Genomic DNA, 19,714 nt, shown 5'->3' on the forward strand with positions numbered 1-19,714 from the left:
GTTGAGGATGCAGGGGTTATGTGTGTGGACGGAGGCACCAATTGGACGCTTTATGCCTTAAATGGATCTGACCCAAAAGCCATGATGATCCCTGATAGCCGGTGGCCGGAGAAGGGAGTTGGACTATGGACGCGGTGGCCCCTCGGCCTCGGCCTCGGCCTCCATGCGCCGGTTTATCAGGCGGCTCCCGGACCATTGCCAACAGGTCGGTCTCTGTGGCGCAATCGGTTAGCGCGTTCGGCTGTTAACCGAAAGGTTGGTGGTTCGAGCCCACCCAGGGACGGGCGTCTGTTTTTACACTCCTATATTTTATAGTTGTTATCATTTCAAGCGTTGTTTATAACAACAAAGTTAACACTCTAAATTAATTTGGAATGATTTTCTGTCGAGTATAACGTTCTCCTGCGGAGACTGTGCAAGGTTTTGCCCGCCCGGAACCTTCCTTCAGCTCCTTAAGGGAAGGGAAGGCGGTCGGGTTGCGCTCAAGATGGCGGCGCTCAAGCTGGGCGGTGAGTGCGTTGGTCGCCGGCGCCTTTACCGGCGGTTGTTGCAGCGGGGCGATGACCAGAGGCGGTGTCTGGGGTCTGGGGCGGGAGGGGGGAAGCTGGTGGGGACTTCTCCCGGCTGGCGGGCGATGCCCGGGGGCCTCGGCCGCTGCCCTGACTGACCTTGAGGGCGACGGGGCGGGGGGGGTGCCCGCTCAACGGCTCCCAAACGGCGGCCTCTCCCCACCCCCCCCCCCCCCCCCTCTCCCTCTCCCCCTCTCCCTCTCCCCCCCCCCCTCTCCCTCTCCCCTCTCCCTCTCCCCCCCCCCTCCCCCTCTCCCCCCCTGTCCCTCTCCCCCCCTGCCTCTCCCTCTCTCCCCCTCTCCCTCCCCCCCCCCTCTCCCTCCCCCCCTCTCCCTCTCACCCCCGCCCTCCCCCCCTCCCCCCCCCCCTCCCCCCCTCTCCCTCTCCCCCCCTCCCTCTCCCCCCCTCCCCCTCTCCCTCTCCCCCTCCCCCCCCCCCCCCCCTCTCCCCCCCCCTCTCCCTCTCCCCCCCTGCCTCTCCCTCTCCCCCCCCCTCCCTCTCCCTCTCCCCCCCCCTCTCCCTCTCCCCCTCCCTCTCCCCCCCCCCCCTCCCTCTCCCCCCCCTCCCTCTCCCCCCCCCTCTCCCTCTCCCCCCCCCCCCTCTCCCTCTCCCCCCCCCCCCTCCCCCCCCCCTCTCCCTCTCCCCCCCCCTCTCCCTCTCCCCCCCCCCCTCTCCCCCCCCCCCCCTCTCCCCCCCCCCCTCTCCCTCTCCCCCCCCCCCCCTCTCCCCTCCCCCTCTCCTCTCCCCTCCCCCCTCTCCCCCCCCCCCCTCCCCTCTCTAAAGGGTGGCATTACAGGTCAGAATCTTCTTTCAGAGACTACATTCTACCTCCACCCCAAAATCCACAAGCAAACAGTCTGAAGAAGGGTCCCGACCTGAAATATCATCCACCCTTTTTCTCCAGTGATGCTGCCTGACCCACTGAGTTACTTCAGCACTTTGTGTCTACCTTCGTTGTAAACCAGCATCTGCAGTTCCTCCCTACACAAGAAGTTAATTCGGAGATCAACAAATTGATTGTAAGCACAAGGTACTGCATATGCTGGTTTACAAACAAAGACACAAAGTGCTGGAGTAACTCAGCGAGTCAGACAGCATCGCTGGAGAAAAAAGATGAGTGATCTTTCAAGTCGGGACCTTTCTCAGATTGTTTTGTGGATTTTGGGGAGGAGGTACATTAACAAAATAAAAAGCAGTCTGAAGAAAGATCCTGAACTGAAATGTTACCCATCCTTTTTCTCCAGAGATGCTGCCTGACCTGTTGATTACTCCAGCACTTTGTGTCTATCTTCGGTATAAATTAGCATTTGCAGTTTCTATATTTTACCAGAATGATACCTGGATTAGAGAGTAGACACGAGGAACTGCAGATGCTGGTTTACCAAAACAAAAAGTGCTGGAGTAACTCAGCGGGCCAGGCATCATCTCTGTAGAACATGGGAAGGTGATGTTTTGAGTCGGACCCTTCTTCTGAAGATGCTGCCTGACCCAGTGAGTTGCACCAGCACTTTCTGTGTCCTTTTTCTTGGATTAGGGGATATTAGCTGCATAGAGCAGACTTGCATTGTTTTCTCTGGAGTGTTGGAGGCCTAATAGAAATGTATAAAATAATACGAATCATTGATAGATTAGATAATCAGAATTTTTTTTCTAGGGTAGAAATGTCAAAGACTAGATGGCATAGTTAGTTTTAAGGTCAAAGGGGCAAAGTTTAAACGAGATAAATGTGTAGGGCAAATTTTTTAACACGAAAAGGCATGAGTGCCTGAAGCGTCCTGCCAGGTGTGGTGATGTAGGTTAATGGCTTAGCGGCCTTTAAGAGGCTTTTAGATTGGAGCATGATATGCGGGGAAAGGATATGAATCACGTGCAGGCAGATGAGAACAGTTTGGCATCATGTTCGACCCAGGCATTGTGTGCTGTGCTGTTCTAAAGGTCCCAGCGCTATTTTGAGGGAGATTGTTATGTAGCTCTCTCCACTCTCCTGGCCAGTGCTTCTCATAGCCAAAATCATACCCCTCGGTAACAGGCCTTGTGGCCCAACTTGCCTGTGCCAACCAAGCTGCCCCATCTACACTAGTCCCACCTGCCATTCTTCACCCATATCACACTAACCTTCTCTATCACATACCTGTCCAAAAGTATTTTAAATATTGTTATAGTACCTGCCTCGACTACCTCCTCTGGCAGGTCGTTTCATATACCCACCACCAGTGGAAAAAGTTGCCCCTTAAATCTGTCCCCCTCACAAACATATGTCCTCTGGTTCTTGAATCCCCTACTCTGCATAAAAGACTCTGTGCATTAATCCTATCCCTCTCATGATTTTATACACCCCTATAAGATTATCTTTCTGCCTCCTGCACTCCAAAGAATAAGGTCCTGGCTTGCTAAACCTCTCCCAATCCAGGCCCTCAAGTCCTGGAAATATCCTCGTAAACCTCTGCACTCTTTCCAGTTTAACAACATCCTTCCTCTGGCAGGATGACCAAAGCTGACCAAATGCAGCCTCACAGGGGTAATTGTATAATTATAATATTGTATCCAAATGTTTATACTCAACACCCTGATTGGTGAAGGCCAATGTACCAAAAGCCTTTTTGACCACCCTATCTACCTGTGACACCCCTGTCATGGAGCTATGTTACTGCACTCCTAGATCCGTCTGCTCTCTACAATGCTCCTCAAAGCCCTGACATTCACTGTAAAGGTCCTGCCCTAGCGTCTTCCCAAAATTTAATATCTCACACTTATCTGCAATAAACTCAGATATTAGTTTATTGCAGATAAGTATATAGTATATTAGCCATTCCTCAGCCTACTTGCCAACTGACCAAGATCTAGCTGTAATTTCCGATAACCACGTTCGCTATCTACAATACCACCCACTTTGGTGTCCTCTGCAAACTTTCCAGTAATGCCTTCTAAGTTATCATCCAAATGGTTGATATAAACTATAAACAGTAATGGATCCAGGACCACTTCCTGAGGCACACCACTAGTCACAGGCCTCCAGTATTAAAAACAACCTTCTACCATCACCCTCTGCTTCCTTCCATCAAGACAATTCTCTATCCAGTTTGCTAGCTCTCCGTGTCCTATGCAATCTAACCTTCCAGAGCAGTCTACTATGCAGAACTTTATCAAATGCCTTGTTGATGTCTATATAGCCAACATCTATGGCTTTGCCTCAATCAACCTTTTTGGTTGCTTCTGCAAAAAATTCAATCAGAGTTGTAATACACAATCTCCCACATACAAACCATGCTGATCATTTATAATCAGTCCCTGTATATCAAAATGTGTATATATTATCCCTCAGAATCTTCTCAGGTAACCCAAGTGTAGATGGGACATGTTGATTGGTGTGGGCAAGTGGCCCCAAGCCCCTGTTTCCACACTTTATGACTCTTTGACTCTAACTTGCGTATCACAGATGTTAGGCTCGCTGGTCTATAGTTCCCAGGCTTTTCCTTGCAGCCGTTTTTAAATAGAAGCACAACATTTGCAACCCTCCAGTATTCCGGCACCTCACCCATGTCTAATGATGATTTGTATATCTCAGCCAGGGCAATGACAATTTCTTCTCTAACTTCCCACAGAGTCCTTAGATATATCTGATCAGGCCTGGGAAATGTATCTACCTTCGTAAGCCATAGGACCTCCAGCACCTTGATCGTAATATGGACTCCAGACATCTCTATTAACTGTCCCAAGTTCCCTGTTTTTCATATCTTTCCCTACGATAACAAGAGGAGAAATTCCCATTGAAGGCGTTGACTAATTCCTGCAGCTCCACAAAGAGATGACTACTTTGGTTTCTGAAGGGCCCTGTTCTCTTTCCCTTAAAGTAATTATAAAATCTCTTTGGATTTTTCTTGATATCAAATGCCTGTTTTCTCATGTTTCCTTTTTGCCCTCCTTGTATCCTGTAAGTATGCTCCTCAGATCCTGAAATTCCTCCTGGGTTGCACAATCCCAGCTGCCTAAACCTGGCCCATGCCTCCTTATTTTTCCTGACAAGAGCATTATTATCCAGGCTTCCTCACTCCCTCCCCCCCCCCCCCCCCCCCCTGTCTTGCCAAACACTCTAACAGGAGTATCTCCCCAAATCATCGCATTATAAAGATCGTTTCTCTCGGCTTTATTACATTTCTGTTGGAGGGAGCTTGCACTGGGCGACGACACTCCAATTGTCTGGAGTGTTTATAAATGTGCTGCAGAAATGCAAACCTTCATTTTCTGCGACACTCGTGTCAGGCAGGAACATTTTGAAAGAATGTGAATTGGCTTTTGGGGTTTTGAGTGTGTACTCGGAATCCACCTGGGTTTTTGTTTACTGCACCTCCATGCCTTTAACTTTTTGCTCGGAGATCTCCCCATATCATTACTCCATTTCCAACATTTATCCACTTTCCTTCAAAAGATTTAGGTTTATTCTTGTTGTGTGTGCCAAGGTACAATGAAAAGCGTTGTTTTACAGAGTCAAAAGGTGATGCAGTGTGGAAACAGGCCCTTCGGCCCAACTTGCCCACACGCCAATATGTCCCAGCTACACTAGTCCCACATACCAGCATTTGGTCCATATCCCTCCAAACCTGTCCTATCCATGTACCTATCTAACTGCTTCTTAAATGTTGGGATAGTCCTTGCATCAACTACCTTCTCTGGCAGCTTGTTCTATACATACACCACCCTTTGTGTGAAAATGTTACCCCTCTGGGCAAGAGGCTCTGTCTTGCATGCTATCCAAGCAAATCTGATAATACTATACATAAATAAAGTCAAACTCAAGTACAATAGATGGAGCAAAGGCAAAGATACAGAATATATGAAGTTCTGAATATTGTAGCGCATCAGTTCTATAGACAGTCCAATGTCTGTGTTGGGTAGAGGTGAATCGATCGCTACCCCAGCTTATGGTAAAAAGTTGCTAATGTCTCTGCTTCAATTATATTCTGTGCTAAAATATTTCCTGCTCCACATACTCTTTCAGTAAACAAGTTTATCATCCCAACATGACAGTGCAGTGGTCGAGCTGCTGTCAGCTCCAGAGACTCGGGTTTGATTCTGACTACGGGTGCTGTCTGTGTGGAGTTTAAATTCTCCCTGTGACCACGTGGCTATTCTTTAAGTGTTCCAGTTTCCTCCCACACTCCAAAGATGTGCTGGTTTGTAGATAAATTGGCTTCTGTAAATTGGCCGATGTGTGTAGGACATAGAATTAGTGTGTGGGTGATCGATGGTCGGCAAGGATTCTGTGGGCCGAAGGGCCTGTTTGCATATGTATCTTTAAATTAAACTCTAAACTTAAAATCAATATATCCTAAAGCAACTTCTTCTCGTACTTTTTCGCTGCCTCTGGTTCAGTGCTCCACGCTGATGGATAATGATTCTTTAAAAAAACTGCCCTTTATGCATTGCAACATAATTGTTGCTGTGGCAACTAGATACGCTTTGTCATTTTCAAAATCTACCACAATGTACAAATACTTGTGTAATATTTTAACTAGAGAGGTGGATACTCTGTGAAAACCTGATTTCTAATATTTTCCCCTCAAAATTTGATTATTAATACATTCTGCATCTGCCAGTAATTCAGTTAGAGAATTTATTTGTGATGAAATGTTTTATCAGTAACATTTGTGGAGACAGAATTTATAATGCAGAGTTTAAATTGAACCATAAAAGGAATTTTAAGAGTATTTAGAAATTGCAAGGATGCAAGACAATATAATTGCGTAAACCATTATAATGAATTGAAAGATACAGCGTGGGAACAGGCCCTTCGGCCCACCAAGTCTACGCTGACCAACGATCAAACGGTCTGAAGAAGGGTTTCGGCCCGAAACGTCGCCTATTTCCTTCGCTCCATAGATGCTGCCGCACCCGCTGAGTTCCTCCAGCAATTTTGTGTACCATCAACTGTTCACACTAGTTCGGTGTTGTCCCACTTGCTCATCCACTCTCTACACACTAGGAGCAATTTGCGGAGGGCAATTAAATGAAAAAACGCCTGTATGTTTTTGGGATGTCGGAGGAAACCCATACGGTCACAGGGAGAACGTGCCAACTCCACACAGACAGCACCCATAGTCAGGATCAAGCCCAGATCACATGCGCTGAGACTGTTCTGCCCAATCAAGAGATTTTGGTAGAGTGTGAATAAATGTGAATAGTCTGGAACTTAAAAGCCATGATGAAAACTCAATTTCCTATTGAGATTGCTATTGCTTTAATTGTGTCTTTTCCCAACTTTCTTCTTTCAGCCCTGCGCCTTGGCAAGTTCGTGACCTTTGTCTCCAGGTAAATCCACAACCCTTGCTTTACTTTACCTCTGCCCTAAAAAGCTGATCAATATGAATTACTGACCTTTATGGCAGTATAAGCAATGACAACAAAGTTTAGATGTCTTCTGGCCTCGGATTAAAAACTAAACTAATAATCTTTTAGGTTATCTCCAGGATGTTGTGCTGGGATTTGGGGATTTCAAATTCTTAAATGGATATTTTTAAGGCAGAAATTGACAGATTCTTGATAAGTATGGGAGTTAAGGGAATATGGAGAGAAAGCAGGAAAATAGGGTTGCGGGGGGAAAATAGACCAGCTATGATTGAATGGCAGGGGAGACTTGAAGGGCCGAATGGCCTAATTCTGCTCCTTTGATATGTGAGCCGTGATTGAATGGCGGAGTTGATTCGATGTGTCGAATGGCCTAATTCTGATTGTGTAACTTATGAATATCAAAAAATGAACAATTTCCTTCAAATCCAGTCCATGGTCATGAGAAATAATGAATCAAGGGAAGTATTTTTTTAATGAAAGCTCGGTGCACAAACCACATAGTTCACCATTGGAAACAAAATGGCAGCTTGCCTTCTAGGATCATATCTTGGGACATTCACGTTTAGGTTTATTATTGTCATGTGTACCAAAATATGGTGAAAAGCTTTGTTTGCGTGCTACGATAGACAATAGAGGGGAACATTACAGCACAGGATAGGGCCCTTTGGCCCACAATGTTTCTGACGATCATAATGCCAAGTTGGTTAGGCAGCATCTATGGAGCAAAGGAAATAGGCAACGTTTCGACACGAAACGTTGCCTATTTCCTTCGCTCCATAGATGCTGCCTCACCCGCTGAGTTTCTCCAGCATTTGTGTCTACCTTCGATTTTCCAGCATCTACAGTTCCTTCATAAACATAATGCCAAGTTGAACTGTTCTTATCTGCCTGTGTATAATATCCCTCTATTCCCTGCACTTCCATGTGCCTATCTAAAAGCCTCTTAAACGTCACTATCATGTCTGCCTCCACCACCGCCCCTGGCAATGTGTACGAGGCGACCACTGCTTTCTGCGTTTAAAAAAAAAAAAAACTTGCCCTGCGCTTCTCCATTAAAATTTCCTCCTTTCACCTCAGCGATGCCCTCTAGTGATGGACATTTCCACCCTGGGGAAAAAGGTTCTAACTGTGCAATCTAATCAAATCAGATAATACTATACATAAATACATTCGAGCCAAAGTTTGATTACAGTGTTGGTTTTGCTATTCCAGTCCCCATGAATTTGGGGGAGGATTGACCCTTTGTACCCTTGATTGTTAGACCTCTTCTCTGACATGTTAAATAGTACTTGCTTGCGTCAACTTATTCCCAACATTTAATAAAAGTCACATTAACAATCTGCGTGGGTTTTCTCCGGGCTCTCCGGTTTCCTACCACACTCCAAAGGTGCACAGTTTTGGAGGTTAATTGGCTTAGTATTGGTACTTGGTAGTAAATTGTCCCTAGTGTGTGTAGGATAGTGGTAGTGTGCAGGGATTGCTGGTAGGCGCGGACTCGGTGGACTGAAGGGCCTATTACCGAGCTGTATTTCTAAACTTAAAATAAAATAAACTAAACTAAGAGATATTTAATTTACTGTCAAATAATAGGGAGATTTAAGGGTCTATCATTTAGATAGATGAGGATCAAAGGGTCTAGGTGTCTTTTATCTTGCTTGGTTCCACTTTTTGATAAATTCTAAGATTCCTATAAAATCATCAGATAAAGTAAAAATTTAGTTCCCGAATAATTACTTTCATATCCTCTGCCTCAGATGTGCTCAGAAATGTTGCCCTCAGCAAGAACTTTGAATTCATTTTTTAACTGTTTCCTTTGTTTTAATTATCAGTGTCATAAATATGATGTTTGTTCGTGCAACTGTTTTAAATTGCGAAGATGGAGTCTTTTAATGAAAAAAACGATGGTTATAATGTGATGTGCAATCTGGTTTTGTAGAATAGCTGGATCTGTACAATAATTTTCACATTCTGGGGATATCCCACAGCTCCCAATAACTTTTGGAATGCAATCATTTGTTACATAGCAATGCAGGCTGGTGGTGTAGCATGAGTTTGATGACCCTTGGACTCTTTGCTGGCTTTACCTTGCACTAAACTTTACTCCCTTATGTATCCATACACTGTAAATGGATCGATTGTAATCGTGTATTGTCTTTCTGCTGACTGGTTAGCACAAAACTAAAGCTTTTCACTGTACCTCGGTACACGTGACAATAAACTGAACTGAGTCTGCAAAGCCTAGTTAATTACTTCACCCTATTTATTTCAGGGTTATGTTTAGGATATGACTCTACTGATGATGGGACATATTCCCTAATGTTTGACACAAAGTGCTGGAATAACTGCAGGTCAGGCAACATCTCTGGAGAAAAGGGCTAGGTAATGTTTCAGGTCGGGACCCTTCTGTTGTCCAGAGGACAGTTTCTCCCATAAGCTAGGGTTTAGTCACAATCCCTTTTGTGCCCTTTGTTTATCCTGTATGTGTACGATATGGACGGCTTGATTGTAATTATGTATACTCTTTTCCTTGACTGTGTAGCACGCAGCAAAAAGTTTCACTGTACCTCAGTACACAAGACAATAACAATAAACTAAACTAAACTCATTGCGACATTGGATCTTCTATGGAATGTAATGCTACAATGCTGAACATTATATTCTCCACCCTAGTATTTTACTCTTTGTTCAACTGCTGTACTTGTGCGACTTGATTGTACCCATGTAGATAGTATGATCTGATTGATTTAGATCGCACACAAACAAAAGCCTTTCCCTTTATCTCGGTACACGTGACAATAATAAACCAATACCAACCTGAAGTCAACGACATAATGTGGAATGAGTAATGTGAATGGAAGACCAGTTTCTTAATTGCAGCTAATTAATCATGATGGGCTCTATAATATTTCTGCAAGACAAAGTCTTTTACAAGACGTATAATGTATGTTGTTGGTGACGTACACTGACGTCGATGCTAATGCACGTCATCACTGAGCTAGAAGCCCACTCTTCAGCTCTCTGCTGCTGGATAGTTAGTGACCGCAGCCTGGATTTAGTCCAGTGGCATAGTCTTGATCACTGTTCAGAGTCTCCCTTAGATGGCAAAGCTGGACACAAACAAGATGCCGGAGATGCTGGAAATTCGATGAGCAGAAAATATTTCAAATGCTCTAGTGCAGGCAGCATCTTCTGAGTTCAAAATGAAAGCCCACCCTGAGTCAAATCCAGTCCAGTCCCTTCCTGCTCAACCTGAGGACCTGAGCTAAACCAAACATACCAATAAGGTTGGGCTCCATCAGGCTTGTGTGGAGTACCCCAGTTCAAACCTGTGCTGAGAGGTTCAGAGCTGCCTTTGTTTCATGTGCAGCGCAATAACAGCTTTCTCCATAAACATCCCCCTAAAATACTCCCAAGTGTTCCCAGCATCTTCTGTTTTGATTCCAGGTGCTCCATCTTTGGGATCACCTGCTTCAGTTCATCCCAGATGGCAGTCAGTTGAAGCTTTGTGCTGTATGCCCTTAAGTGGAGGTATATTGTTGTCACATGTACAGAGGTACACAGAAAAGTTTTGTTTTACATGCCATTCGGATCAGATAATAATAATAATAACTTTATTTATAAAGCACTTTAAACAACTGCAGTTGCCACAAAGTGCTGTACATGAGAACTCATGGACAAAAAGCTATTACAAACCATTAAAAACCGTAAAACGAAGGACTATAAAAAACACACTAAAAATTAAAAGACATTAAAAGCACTAAGAACAGGAGCAATGCTTCAGCCAGTGTCGAAAGCCAAAGAATAAAAATGTGTTTTTAGGGAGGATTTGAAGATGGACAGTGAGGGGGCCTGTCTGATGTGCAGCGGCAAGGTGTTCCAGAGTGCCGGAGCAGCAACAGAAAAGGCTCTATCCCCTCTGAGCTTCCGCTTAGACCTTGGTACCTCAAGGAGCAGCTGATCAGCTGACCTGAGGCACCGGGCAGGAGCATATAGGTGGAGCAGCTTAGAGAGGTAAGGCGGGGCGAGCCCATTCAACGATTTAAAAACAAATAAAAGAATTTTGAAATGAACTCGAAAGTGCACTGGGAGCCAGTGAAGGGAGGCCAAAATTGGCGTAATGTGCTCCCTCTTTCGAGTTCCGGTCAAAAGGCGAGCGGCAGCATTTTGAACAAGCTGGAGACGAGCCAATGAAGCTCGTGCGACTCCAGAGTAGAGTGCGTTACAGTAATCCAGCCTAGATGTAATAAAGGCATGGATTACTGTTTCAAAATGCTGCCGCTCGAGAATGGGCTTCACCTTTGCCAGCTTCCTTAGGTGAAAGAAGCTGGACTTAACCACCGCGCCTATTTGTTTATCTAGTTTAAAATCACCGTCCATCCTAAAACCCAGGTTCAAAACGGTTGGCTTTACAGACAATGCCAGTGGACCCAAGTCAACAAAGGGAGGTTCACGGCAGCCATTGGGGCCAAACAAAATCACCTCTGTCTTCTCTTCATTAAGTCCCAGAAAGTTTAAGGCCATCCAGGACTTAATGTCCTCAAGACAAGACAGAAGTGATTTTAGAGAATAGTCGTCTTCTTTCCTGAGTGGCATATATAACTGGCTATCATCTGTGTAAAAGTGAAAGGAGATGCCATGCCTTCTTAAAATTGAGCCCAGAGGAAGTAGGTATAAAGAGAAGAGCAGGGGCCCTAAAATTGAGCCCTGTGGAACCCCATATGCCAAGGGAGTGGAGGAGGATTCAAAGCTAGCAAGGCTTACACGCATGGTTCTGTCTGCCAGATAGGACCTGAACCATCCCAGGGCACTGCCACAAATGCCCACTTGGTGCTGTAATCGGGAAATTAAAATTCCATGGTCCACTGTATCGAAGGCGGCAGATAGGTCCAGCAAGACAAGAACCACATAATTACCAGAGTCGTTTGCCAGGAGGATGTCGTTGAAGACCCTTAGCAGAGCCGACTCTGTGCTATGCATAGCCTTGAATCCAGACTGGAAAACCTCCCGAATATTGTGCTCATCCAGGAAGAGTTTCAGCTGAGCATAAACTACTTTCTCCATGGTCTTAGAGATAAAAGGCAACTTGGAGATCGGCCTAAAATTGGCCAGATCAGTTTGATCCAGGCCTGGTTTCTTAAGTAGTGGTTGCACTACAGCATGTTTAAAATTTATGGGGACAACCCCAGAACACAAGCTACTGTTTATGATGGCGAGAACCGACTGCCCTATACTCGGGAAAACCTCTTTAAAAAGAAGAGGAGGGACAGCATCACAAGGGGAACCCGACGGCTTAATATGCCTAACCACATCCTCTAGACCCGACAATGTCAGAGGCACAAACTTATCAAATGCCACCAGGCATGGGGCCGGAACAGAGGGGTCAGAGGCAGGAGCTGAGATGAGAGCCCTTATAGAAACAACCTTATTGATAAAGAAGTGCAGGAAGTCATTGCACAATTCGGACGATGCTTCCAAGCAAACAGGCTGTGGGGCAGTTAAAACAGAATCAATAGTTTTGAATAACACACGTGGGTCGTGACGCTTAGACACTATTATATTAGACAGGTAATATCTTTTGGCCTCTTTAACAGTATTTTGGTAATTTCGCCAGCTGTCCTTTAGGATTTGCGATGAAACCTGCAGCCTGTCCTTCTTCCACAGATAATAAACATAAATACAATCGTCAAACTCAACTAGAGCAAAGGGGAAGATACAGAGTGCAGAATATAGTTCCTAGCATTGTAGCACATCAGTTCCATCGACAAAGTCTAATGCCTGCAATGGGGTAGAGGAGAATCGGCCAGTACCCTCGCTTATGGAAGGACCTTTCAGAAGCCTGATAACAGAAAGGAGGAAGCTGTTCCTGAGTCTGACAGTGTCCACTTTCAAGCTGCTGTGTCTTCTGCTGGATGGGAGCAAAGAGAGGAAGAAATGTAGCTTTTTCCAGGTTTGTGCATTGCACCTTTCGTGAAATGCTTTAAGCCATGGAAACTAATAGGCCTTTCTCACGGGGCGACTTGACGCAAGATGTAACCAGAGTGAAGTGGTCGTGGTCTAGCACGATATCACACGATATAACGGGGGGTAGATAAGGACTTCCCACGGGTACTCGGCATTTCTGTTATTTGTGCGAGTGACTTGTCCGTCTCCCGAGCTTTCCCGTTAAATCTTGAATGAAAATTGTGAACTGTGAAGTGTTGTTAAATCATCACGTGGCACAAATGATGTCACCTTTTTTTTTCACACACTATTATCCTCCCTTGGTTGAATTGGCTCATTTGGAGACATGCCTGTACTAAGTAATTTCGAGTACAGGATGGTGGTGTTTTTCATTGACGCGCTGTATGCAGCAGCCCTCTATGTGAATCGAGGATGCTTGCGTGAAGGCAGAAGGGTGAGATTAATTAAAAAGAGAATTAAGAGGAAGTCTCACTGGGTGAAGACCATCTTTCAACGGAGACCTCTATTTGGACAATATGATAAACTGCTTAATGTGCTTAATCCACAGAGGAATCTAACTAGGAACAGAGGATCTTCAATTACAGGCTGTCAAGGGCTAGGAGGGTTGTAGAAAATTATTTTGGCATCTTGGCAAACAGATTTAGATGCTTGCTCAAGACAATGGAGCAGAAGCCCAAGAATGTTGAGACTATAGTATATGCAGCATGTGTTCTGCACAACCTGATCCGAATGAGAGGTGCAGCTGCAGGATCAGCAACTGCCATCCAGGACGGTGAGCTAGTGGACAGTGACACGGGGGGAATAACACTAGGTACATGGAGAAGTGGTGCAACCAAGGCTGCAGCGTTTCAAAGGTAACTCGGGCACATACAGTGGGAAAGAGCAAAGAGGCCATCTCTGCGCTTACTACAATTCACAATTGGGGAGTGTGCCGTGGCAGGACAGCTCTATTGATGGGTAGCCGACCACAGGAACACTACTGCATGTTAGCAGACATACATAGAAAATAAGCTGATAATAATGTCCCGTTGTAATCCTGCTTACTTCTCTTTGTTTCACTTTCTAGTGTTGTCCTCTGAAAAGTGCTTCCTATAAGATGGTCGTCCGCAAAACCTGCCATTTAGCACATTGCATTGTCCCTTTTATTGCCTGAGTTTAGGCTTGTTGCGGAGGTTAATGAATAGAATCTGTTTTAAAAAATCTAGCGTGCCTCATTTGTTGATTTTCATGTTTGCGAAGCCCTTTTTTAGACAAATGTTGTTTGGTGTGATGCACCTTCTCTCAATATATGTCTTTTTATATTGTCAAATAGGAATAAAGACTGTCTCACATTGACCGTGATGATTGTCTTATTTAATTATCTACTGAGAGGTGAAACTTTCAAATGTTTAAATAGCTCAGCAATTGAGGGACATGAACACTCAAAAATGAAAAAGAATGAAAATGTGATTATATCACCTCCCTTCAACTATTTTGTGTTTCAGCATGAGAGGGATTATAACATTAGAGACATTCATCTTGTAGTGATGTGTTAATGAAGAATTGCAGACATCAATCTGATAGTAAAAAATATATTTATTTAACAATGAGGTAAACAAGCACTGACAATCAAACTGCTGAGTTAAAAGCTTTATCACACTTCAGGCTATAATAAAATGTGGAGCCTCCAACAGAAACAAAGTAATGCCCAAGAGGAAAAAACACACATTAACATACAGACATTTATAAAGGACGCTGGGGGTTCTCCCGACGCCGAAGCACCATCACCCGGCGAGAACATCGGGCGCCGTGGCGGCGACTGTGGAGGCCTCAATAGGCCCGACTTTGGGTGGACAAGAGGATGGGGACTGGACTTTGTGCCTTCCCCCACAGTGGGAATCACTGTGGGGGGATGTTTTTGTGTTCAACTTCTTTTTGAATCTATGTTGTATTTTTATTAGTGTGCTGCAAGGACATCAGAATTTCCCCTGAATAAGGGGATTAATAAAGTTTAATCTAATCTAATCTAAAGATGTCACACCAAATGGTGAGTGGCCAACAACTAAAATAAACTAAAACTCAAACTTCCGGGTTCACCGTTCGCAGGAGTTCCCACGGTAAACGCAAGAGTTATTACGGATATCGCACTGGCCACTACGTCCATATAATGTTTCAATGTTCAACCACAAGTGTACAAGTCACTCTTGGAGAAATTCAAGCTTGCTTGAATTTTCTCCCGAGTCGACAAGTTACACGAGTACCTGCCGTTAGCGCCACGGTGGTCCACGAATGCCGTACGGTTATCGTACGAGGTTCCCACGATGTTCAACTCTGGTTACCTCTTGCGTCAAGTCACCCCGTGAGAAAGGCCTATAAGAGCTCAAACTGCCCTGCAGAAAATGTACTTCCGTGCAGGTACTTCTGTGTAGGAAATATCATTAAGATCAATACACAGCACACTGTGCATCTTGTCTGTCTATTACCTATCCTTTTTTTTCTTTCAGACCCAGTTCACTTCTTGCTAATCAATCACGCTGTCTCCATCAGACCACAGTGACAGAAAATGCAAGCAGGTAAATTCAAGTATCATTTCTCCATATCCATTGGTTTCAAAAACATGTTGCAGACCATCTCTCAATGTGACGACATGCGAGTTTGTAGTTTAGTCGGCCTCTCATAAAAAATAAATCCCACGTGTAGAGAATGGATGAGAAAGTGGGATAACATAGATTCAGGCTGCTGATTAATTACAGTAGTTTAAAGGAAGACTCCACAGCATTCCTGGATGGATAATAAATGCTCGTATTACGAGCAGTGCACTTTGTCCCATAAAGTATAAAAAACCCTCACCCCCTTTCCCCCCCCCCCCATTGTTATCTCAACTGAATTTGTATAATCGCCAACAAAGTGTCAGACTTCACTGCATTTCCTATTATTAAGGCTGTGAAAAGACGTGGAATTCTTTGTTTGCAGCTCCGCATTGGCAAAGGAATCGAAGGCTGCGTTGCCCACCAAGAGATTCTCGCTTCCCAGCAACAAGGGGGAGTATGTCATCACTAAACTGGACGACCTCGTCAACTGGGCACGACGAGTAAGTGTCGCCTTTGCAACCTGTCCCTTTACTTCCTGCAGAGAAAGATGACTCGGAGCCTGGTATTGAGTTGAGTTTAGTTTATTGCCACGTGTACCGAGGTCCAGTGAAAAGCTTTTGTTGTGTGCTAACCAGTCAGCGGGACGACAATACATGATTACAGTCAAGCCATCCACAGTGAGTGTACAGATATATGATAAAGGGAATAACGTTTGGTGCAAGATCAAGTCCAGTAAAGTCCAATCAAAGATAGTCTGAGGGTCTCCAATGAGGTAGAAAGTAGCTCGGGACTGCTCTCTAGTTGTTGGTAGGATGGTTTAGTTGCCTAATAACAGCTGGGAAGAAACTGTCCCTGAATCTGGACTGTGCATTTTCTCACTTCTATACTTTTTGCCTGATGGGAGAGGGGAGAAGAGGGAGCGGTTGTGTTGCGACCTGTGTTGATTATGCTGGTCGTCTCGCAGAGGCAGCATAGGGTGGAGTCAATGGAAGGGAGGTTGGTTTGGGATGCGTCCACAATTCTCTGCAATTTCTTGTGTTTTCGGATGGAGCTGTTCCCAAGCCATGCTGTGATACATCCTGATTAAAATGCTCTCTACGGCGCACCTGTAGAAGTTGGTGGGAGTTGTTGGGGACTTGTCAAACCTCCTAACCCTTCTAAGGAAGTAAAGGCGTTGGTGTGCTCTCTTGGCCATTACTTCAATATGGGTGGTCTAAGCATCTGGGCCAGGTACCTGATCCAGATTTCCATTTATAGCCATGTTGGAATCTGATTGCATTGAGGAACCTCCTTATATCTTAATGCAGTATTTTGGACCAATTCCCAATGATAAGAGACTGCAACCATAATTTCCTTTTTATTCCAATCCCATTTGTTCAGTCTCGAGTGTCTCAGATTTATTTTTAAATTAACTTTCAGAGTTCTCTGTGGCCCATGACATTTGGGCTGGCCTGCTGCGCTGTAGAAATGATGCACATGGCAGCGCCCAGGTACGACATGGACAGGTTTGGCATTGTCTTCCGTGCCAGTCCCCGGCAATCGGATGTTATGATCGTGGCCGGCACCCTCACAAACAAAATGGCTCCCGCCCTTCGCAAGGTAACCTCAGCGATTGAGGGATTCTTCTTATGTTTCGTTTTTTATTTTAGTTTATCGATACACCGCGGAAACAGACCCTTCGGCCCACCCGAGTCCATGTCGACCAGCGATCCCCGCACACAAACACTATCCTACACACTAGGGACAATTTACAATTTTAGCGAAGCCAATTCGTAAGATCAGAAGTGATAGGTGCAGAATTAGGCCATTCAGCCCATCGTCTACTCCGCCATTCAATCATGGCTGATCTATCACTCCCTCCTAACCCCATTCTCCTGCCTTCTCCCCATAACCTCTGACACCCGTACTAATCAGGAATCTATCTATCTCTGCCTTAAATATATCCACTGACTTGGCCTCCACAGCCCTCTGTGGCAAAGAATTCCACAGATTCACCATCCAATTAACCTGCACCCCTGTACGTCTTTGGAGGGTGGGAGGAAACCGGAGCTCCCAAAGAAAACCCACTCTGGTCACAGGGAGTACGTACAAATTCCACACAGACAGCACCTGTGGTCAGGATCGAACCCGGATATCTGGCGCTGTGAGGCAGCAACTCTACCGCTGCGCAGCCGTGCTGCCCAGCGGTGCGCGTTCTTTCTGCTCGCTTCCTTCTCCAGCACATAAAAATGAAGATGCTGAAAAGCTGCAACAATAGCAGAGTAAGCTAGAAATGTGCAGTGGAGGGGCCAGTCAGTGAATGAAGGAGAGAATGTCAGTGTCAGAATCCTTGTGTCAATGTGACAATGGCCAATGTGTCATATTTTGAGCTGTTATTTTCTACAAAAATGAACCTCTGTTAGATCAGTCCCAATAGATAATTATTAATAAACCAACAAACTATTACACAATTCGAGGTGAATTCTGATTCACATATCACTGTGTTGTACAGGTTTACGATCAGATGCCTGAACCTCGCTATGTGGTTTCCATGGGCAGGTGAGAATACTATCTACAGCTTGCACCTCTGTTTGGATTTTTCAACATACTTTCATCTTTATGGCACGGAGGATAACGTTCCACTATATTTCTGTTCCACGCAGCTGTGCAAATGGTGGTGGGTATTACCATTACTCCTACGCTGTGGTGAGGGGCTGTGACAGAATTGTGCCAGTGGATATTTATGTCCCAGGTAAGTACTATTGATCATCGGAAAATTTTCACAGGTTGTATTGTACGACTCTTCCTTCGGTAGCAGTAAGAAAACGGGGACATGAAGTTATGAGAAATAGTAGATGCAGAGGGCGGCACAGTGGCGCAGCAGGTTGAGCTACAGTCTCTCTGCCCCAGAGACCCACCTTCGACTCAGACTTCAGGTGCTGCCTTTGTGGAGTTAGCACGCGTTTAGGTTTCCTCTCGGTGCTCCAGTTTCCTCTCACATCCCAAAGATGTGTGAGTTTGTGGGTTAACTGGCCTCTGAATTGACTGACTGACTGATGCAAAAGTGGGGTAGCACAGAAGTAGTGTGAACGGGTGGGCAATGGTTGGCTTGGACTTGGTGGGACGAAGGGCCTGTTTCCATGCTGCATCTTTCAATCAATCTATCAGATTGTTACCAAGCATTTGCCAGTTATCTTCTGGAAAACCATCATCCCCTCCCTGACTTAGCTGAAGTACCACAGCAAATTCTGCTGCAGTTAGGGATGGTGACATCCATGTTTTATGAACTAATTAAAAGAAAAATTGGTGGGTAAACACGATTCCTTCAGTAATCACTAACTGTGAGGAAAGGATGGATATTGGATTCAAGTGTGTGTTTTAAGTTTTCAACCGCAGACAGTACTTGTTACAGTTCATGTACAACTATTTTAGATGGTTTGATTTATATTAATCAAAGATAAAACATGTGGCAAGTGGTTTTGCTTTCTAACAGGGTGGGAATGGATGAGAAAGTGGGATAACTTGGATCTAGTGTGAACGGGTGATCGATGGTCGACGTGGACTTGGTGGGCCGATGGACCAGTTTCCATGCTGTATCTACTTATCAATCAATCAGTGCAAAGTACAAAGCAAAGCGATCTCCTGCCCTCAGTGTTCCCAATCATGGACCTGATTGAAAGATTATGTGTTAAAGCATGCATCAACCGAGTAGACCAGTGACATGCGGGGGGGAGGGGGAAATTAAATTCAATGTGTGATAACTTCATGAAACCAAGCAATTCTGGAGGCTTGGTAGAAGAGGACTAGACAGAGAAGAACGGTTGTGTCTCCAATCAAAGTAAATTCCTTACAATGTGTTGCTATTCCCCTTTTAAGCTATTGAATGCAATTTCTCTGGTAATTGATGTCCCTTTCACCATAGGCTGCCCACCCACAGCAGAAGCACTTCTGTATGGATTGCTGCAGCTTCAGAAGAAAATAAAGAGGGAAAGAAGGATAAGCGTCTGGTATCGGAAATAAATAGACGGTATAACTGCGGCCTGTATTTATGAAGTTTGTAGATTAATGATCTGATTCTGTGGTGGAGAGTGATCGCTTTACATTGTGATATCATCTATAACGACGTCTTATAAATATCTGTTTCAAAGTTGAAGAATTTCTATGGCTTTCTCTTTGTATATTTTTGATTTTCTGTTCTGAGGCAATTGTATATTCAATAATTTCTGACATTTAAAACCAACAACATTTGGTATCAGTGGTGTTTCCCTGACCTTTATTGTTCCTTTCCCT

The 19,714-nt window shown here is 44.9% G+C and overlaps 1 protein-coding gene and 1 non-coding gene across 3 annotated transcripts; both read left to right on the forward strand.

Annotated features, from left to right (window-relative positions):
• Window positions 1-20: 20 nt before the first annotated feature.
• Window positions 21-19,679, forward strand: ndufs7 (NADH:ubiquinone oxidoreductase core subunit S7). Of its 2 annotated transcripts, none has more exons than XM_033046464.1 (8): window positions 21-205; window positions 6,839-6,875; window positions 15,359-15,427; window positions 15,828-15,945; window positions 16,865-17,044; window positions 17,937-17,983; window positions 18,088-18,176; window positions 19,347-19,577. In XM_033046464.1, the coding sequence occupies exons 1-8, from the start codon at window positions 82-84 to the stop codon at window positions 19,442-19,444; spliced, it is 762 nt and encodes a 253-aa protein (XP_032902355.1). In that variant the 5' UTR covers window positions 21-81; the 3' UTR covers window positions 19,445-19,577. The 2 variants fall into 2 exon arrangements, with proteins under 2 accessions (XP_032902355.1, XP_032902356.1); XM_033046465.1 differs by lacking the exon at window positions 21-205 and adding an exon at window positions 434-509 and having other exon boundaries at window positions 19,347-19,679.
• Window positions 210-283, forward strand: trnan-guu. The gene has a single exon. It is a non-coding gene; the product is annotated as a tRNA-Asn (tRNA).
• Window positions 19,680-19,714: the final 35 nt, after the last annotated feature.

Source organism: Amblyraja radiata, chromosome 29 (assembly GCF_010909765.2).
Source record: "Amblyraja radiata isolate CabotCenter1 chromosome 29, sAmbRad1.1.pri, whole genome shotgun sequence".
Classification (NCBI taxonomy): domain Eukaryota; kingdom Metazoa; phylum Chordata; class Chondrichthyes; order Rajiformes; family Rajidae; genus Amblyraja; species Amblyraja radiata.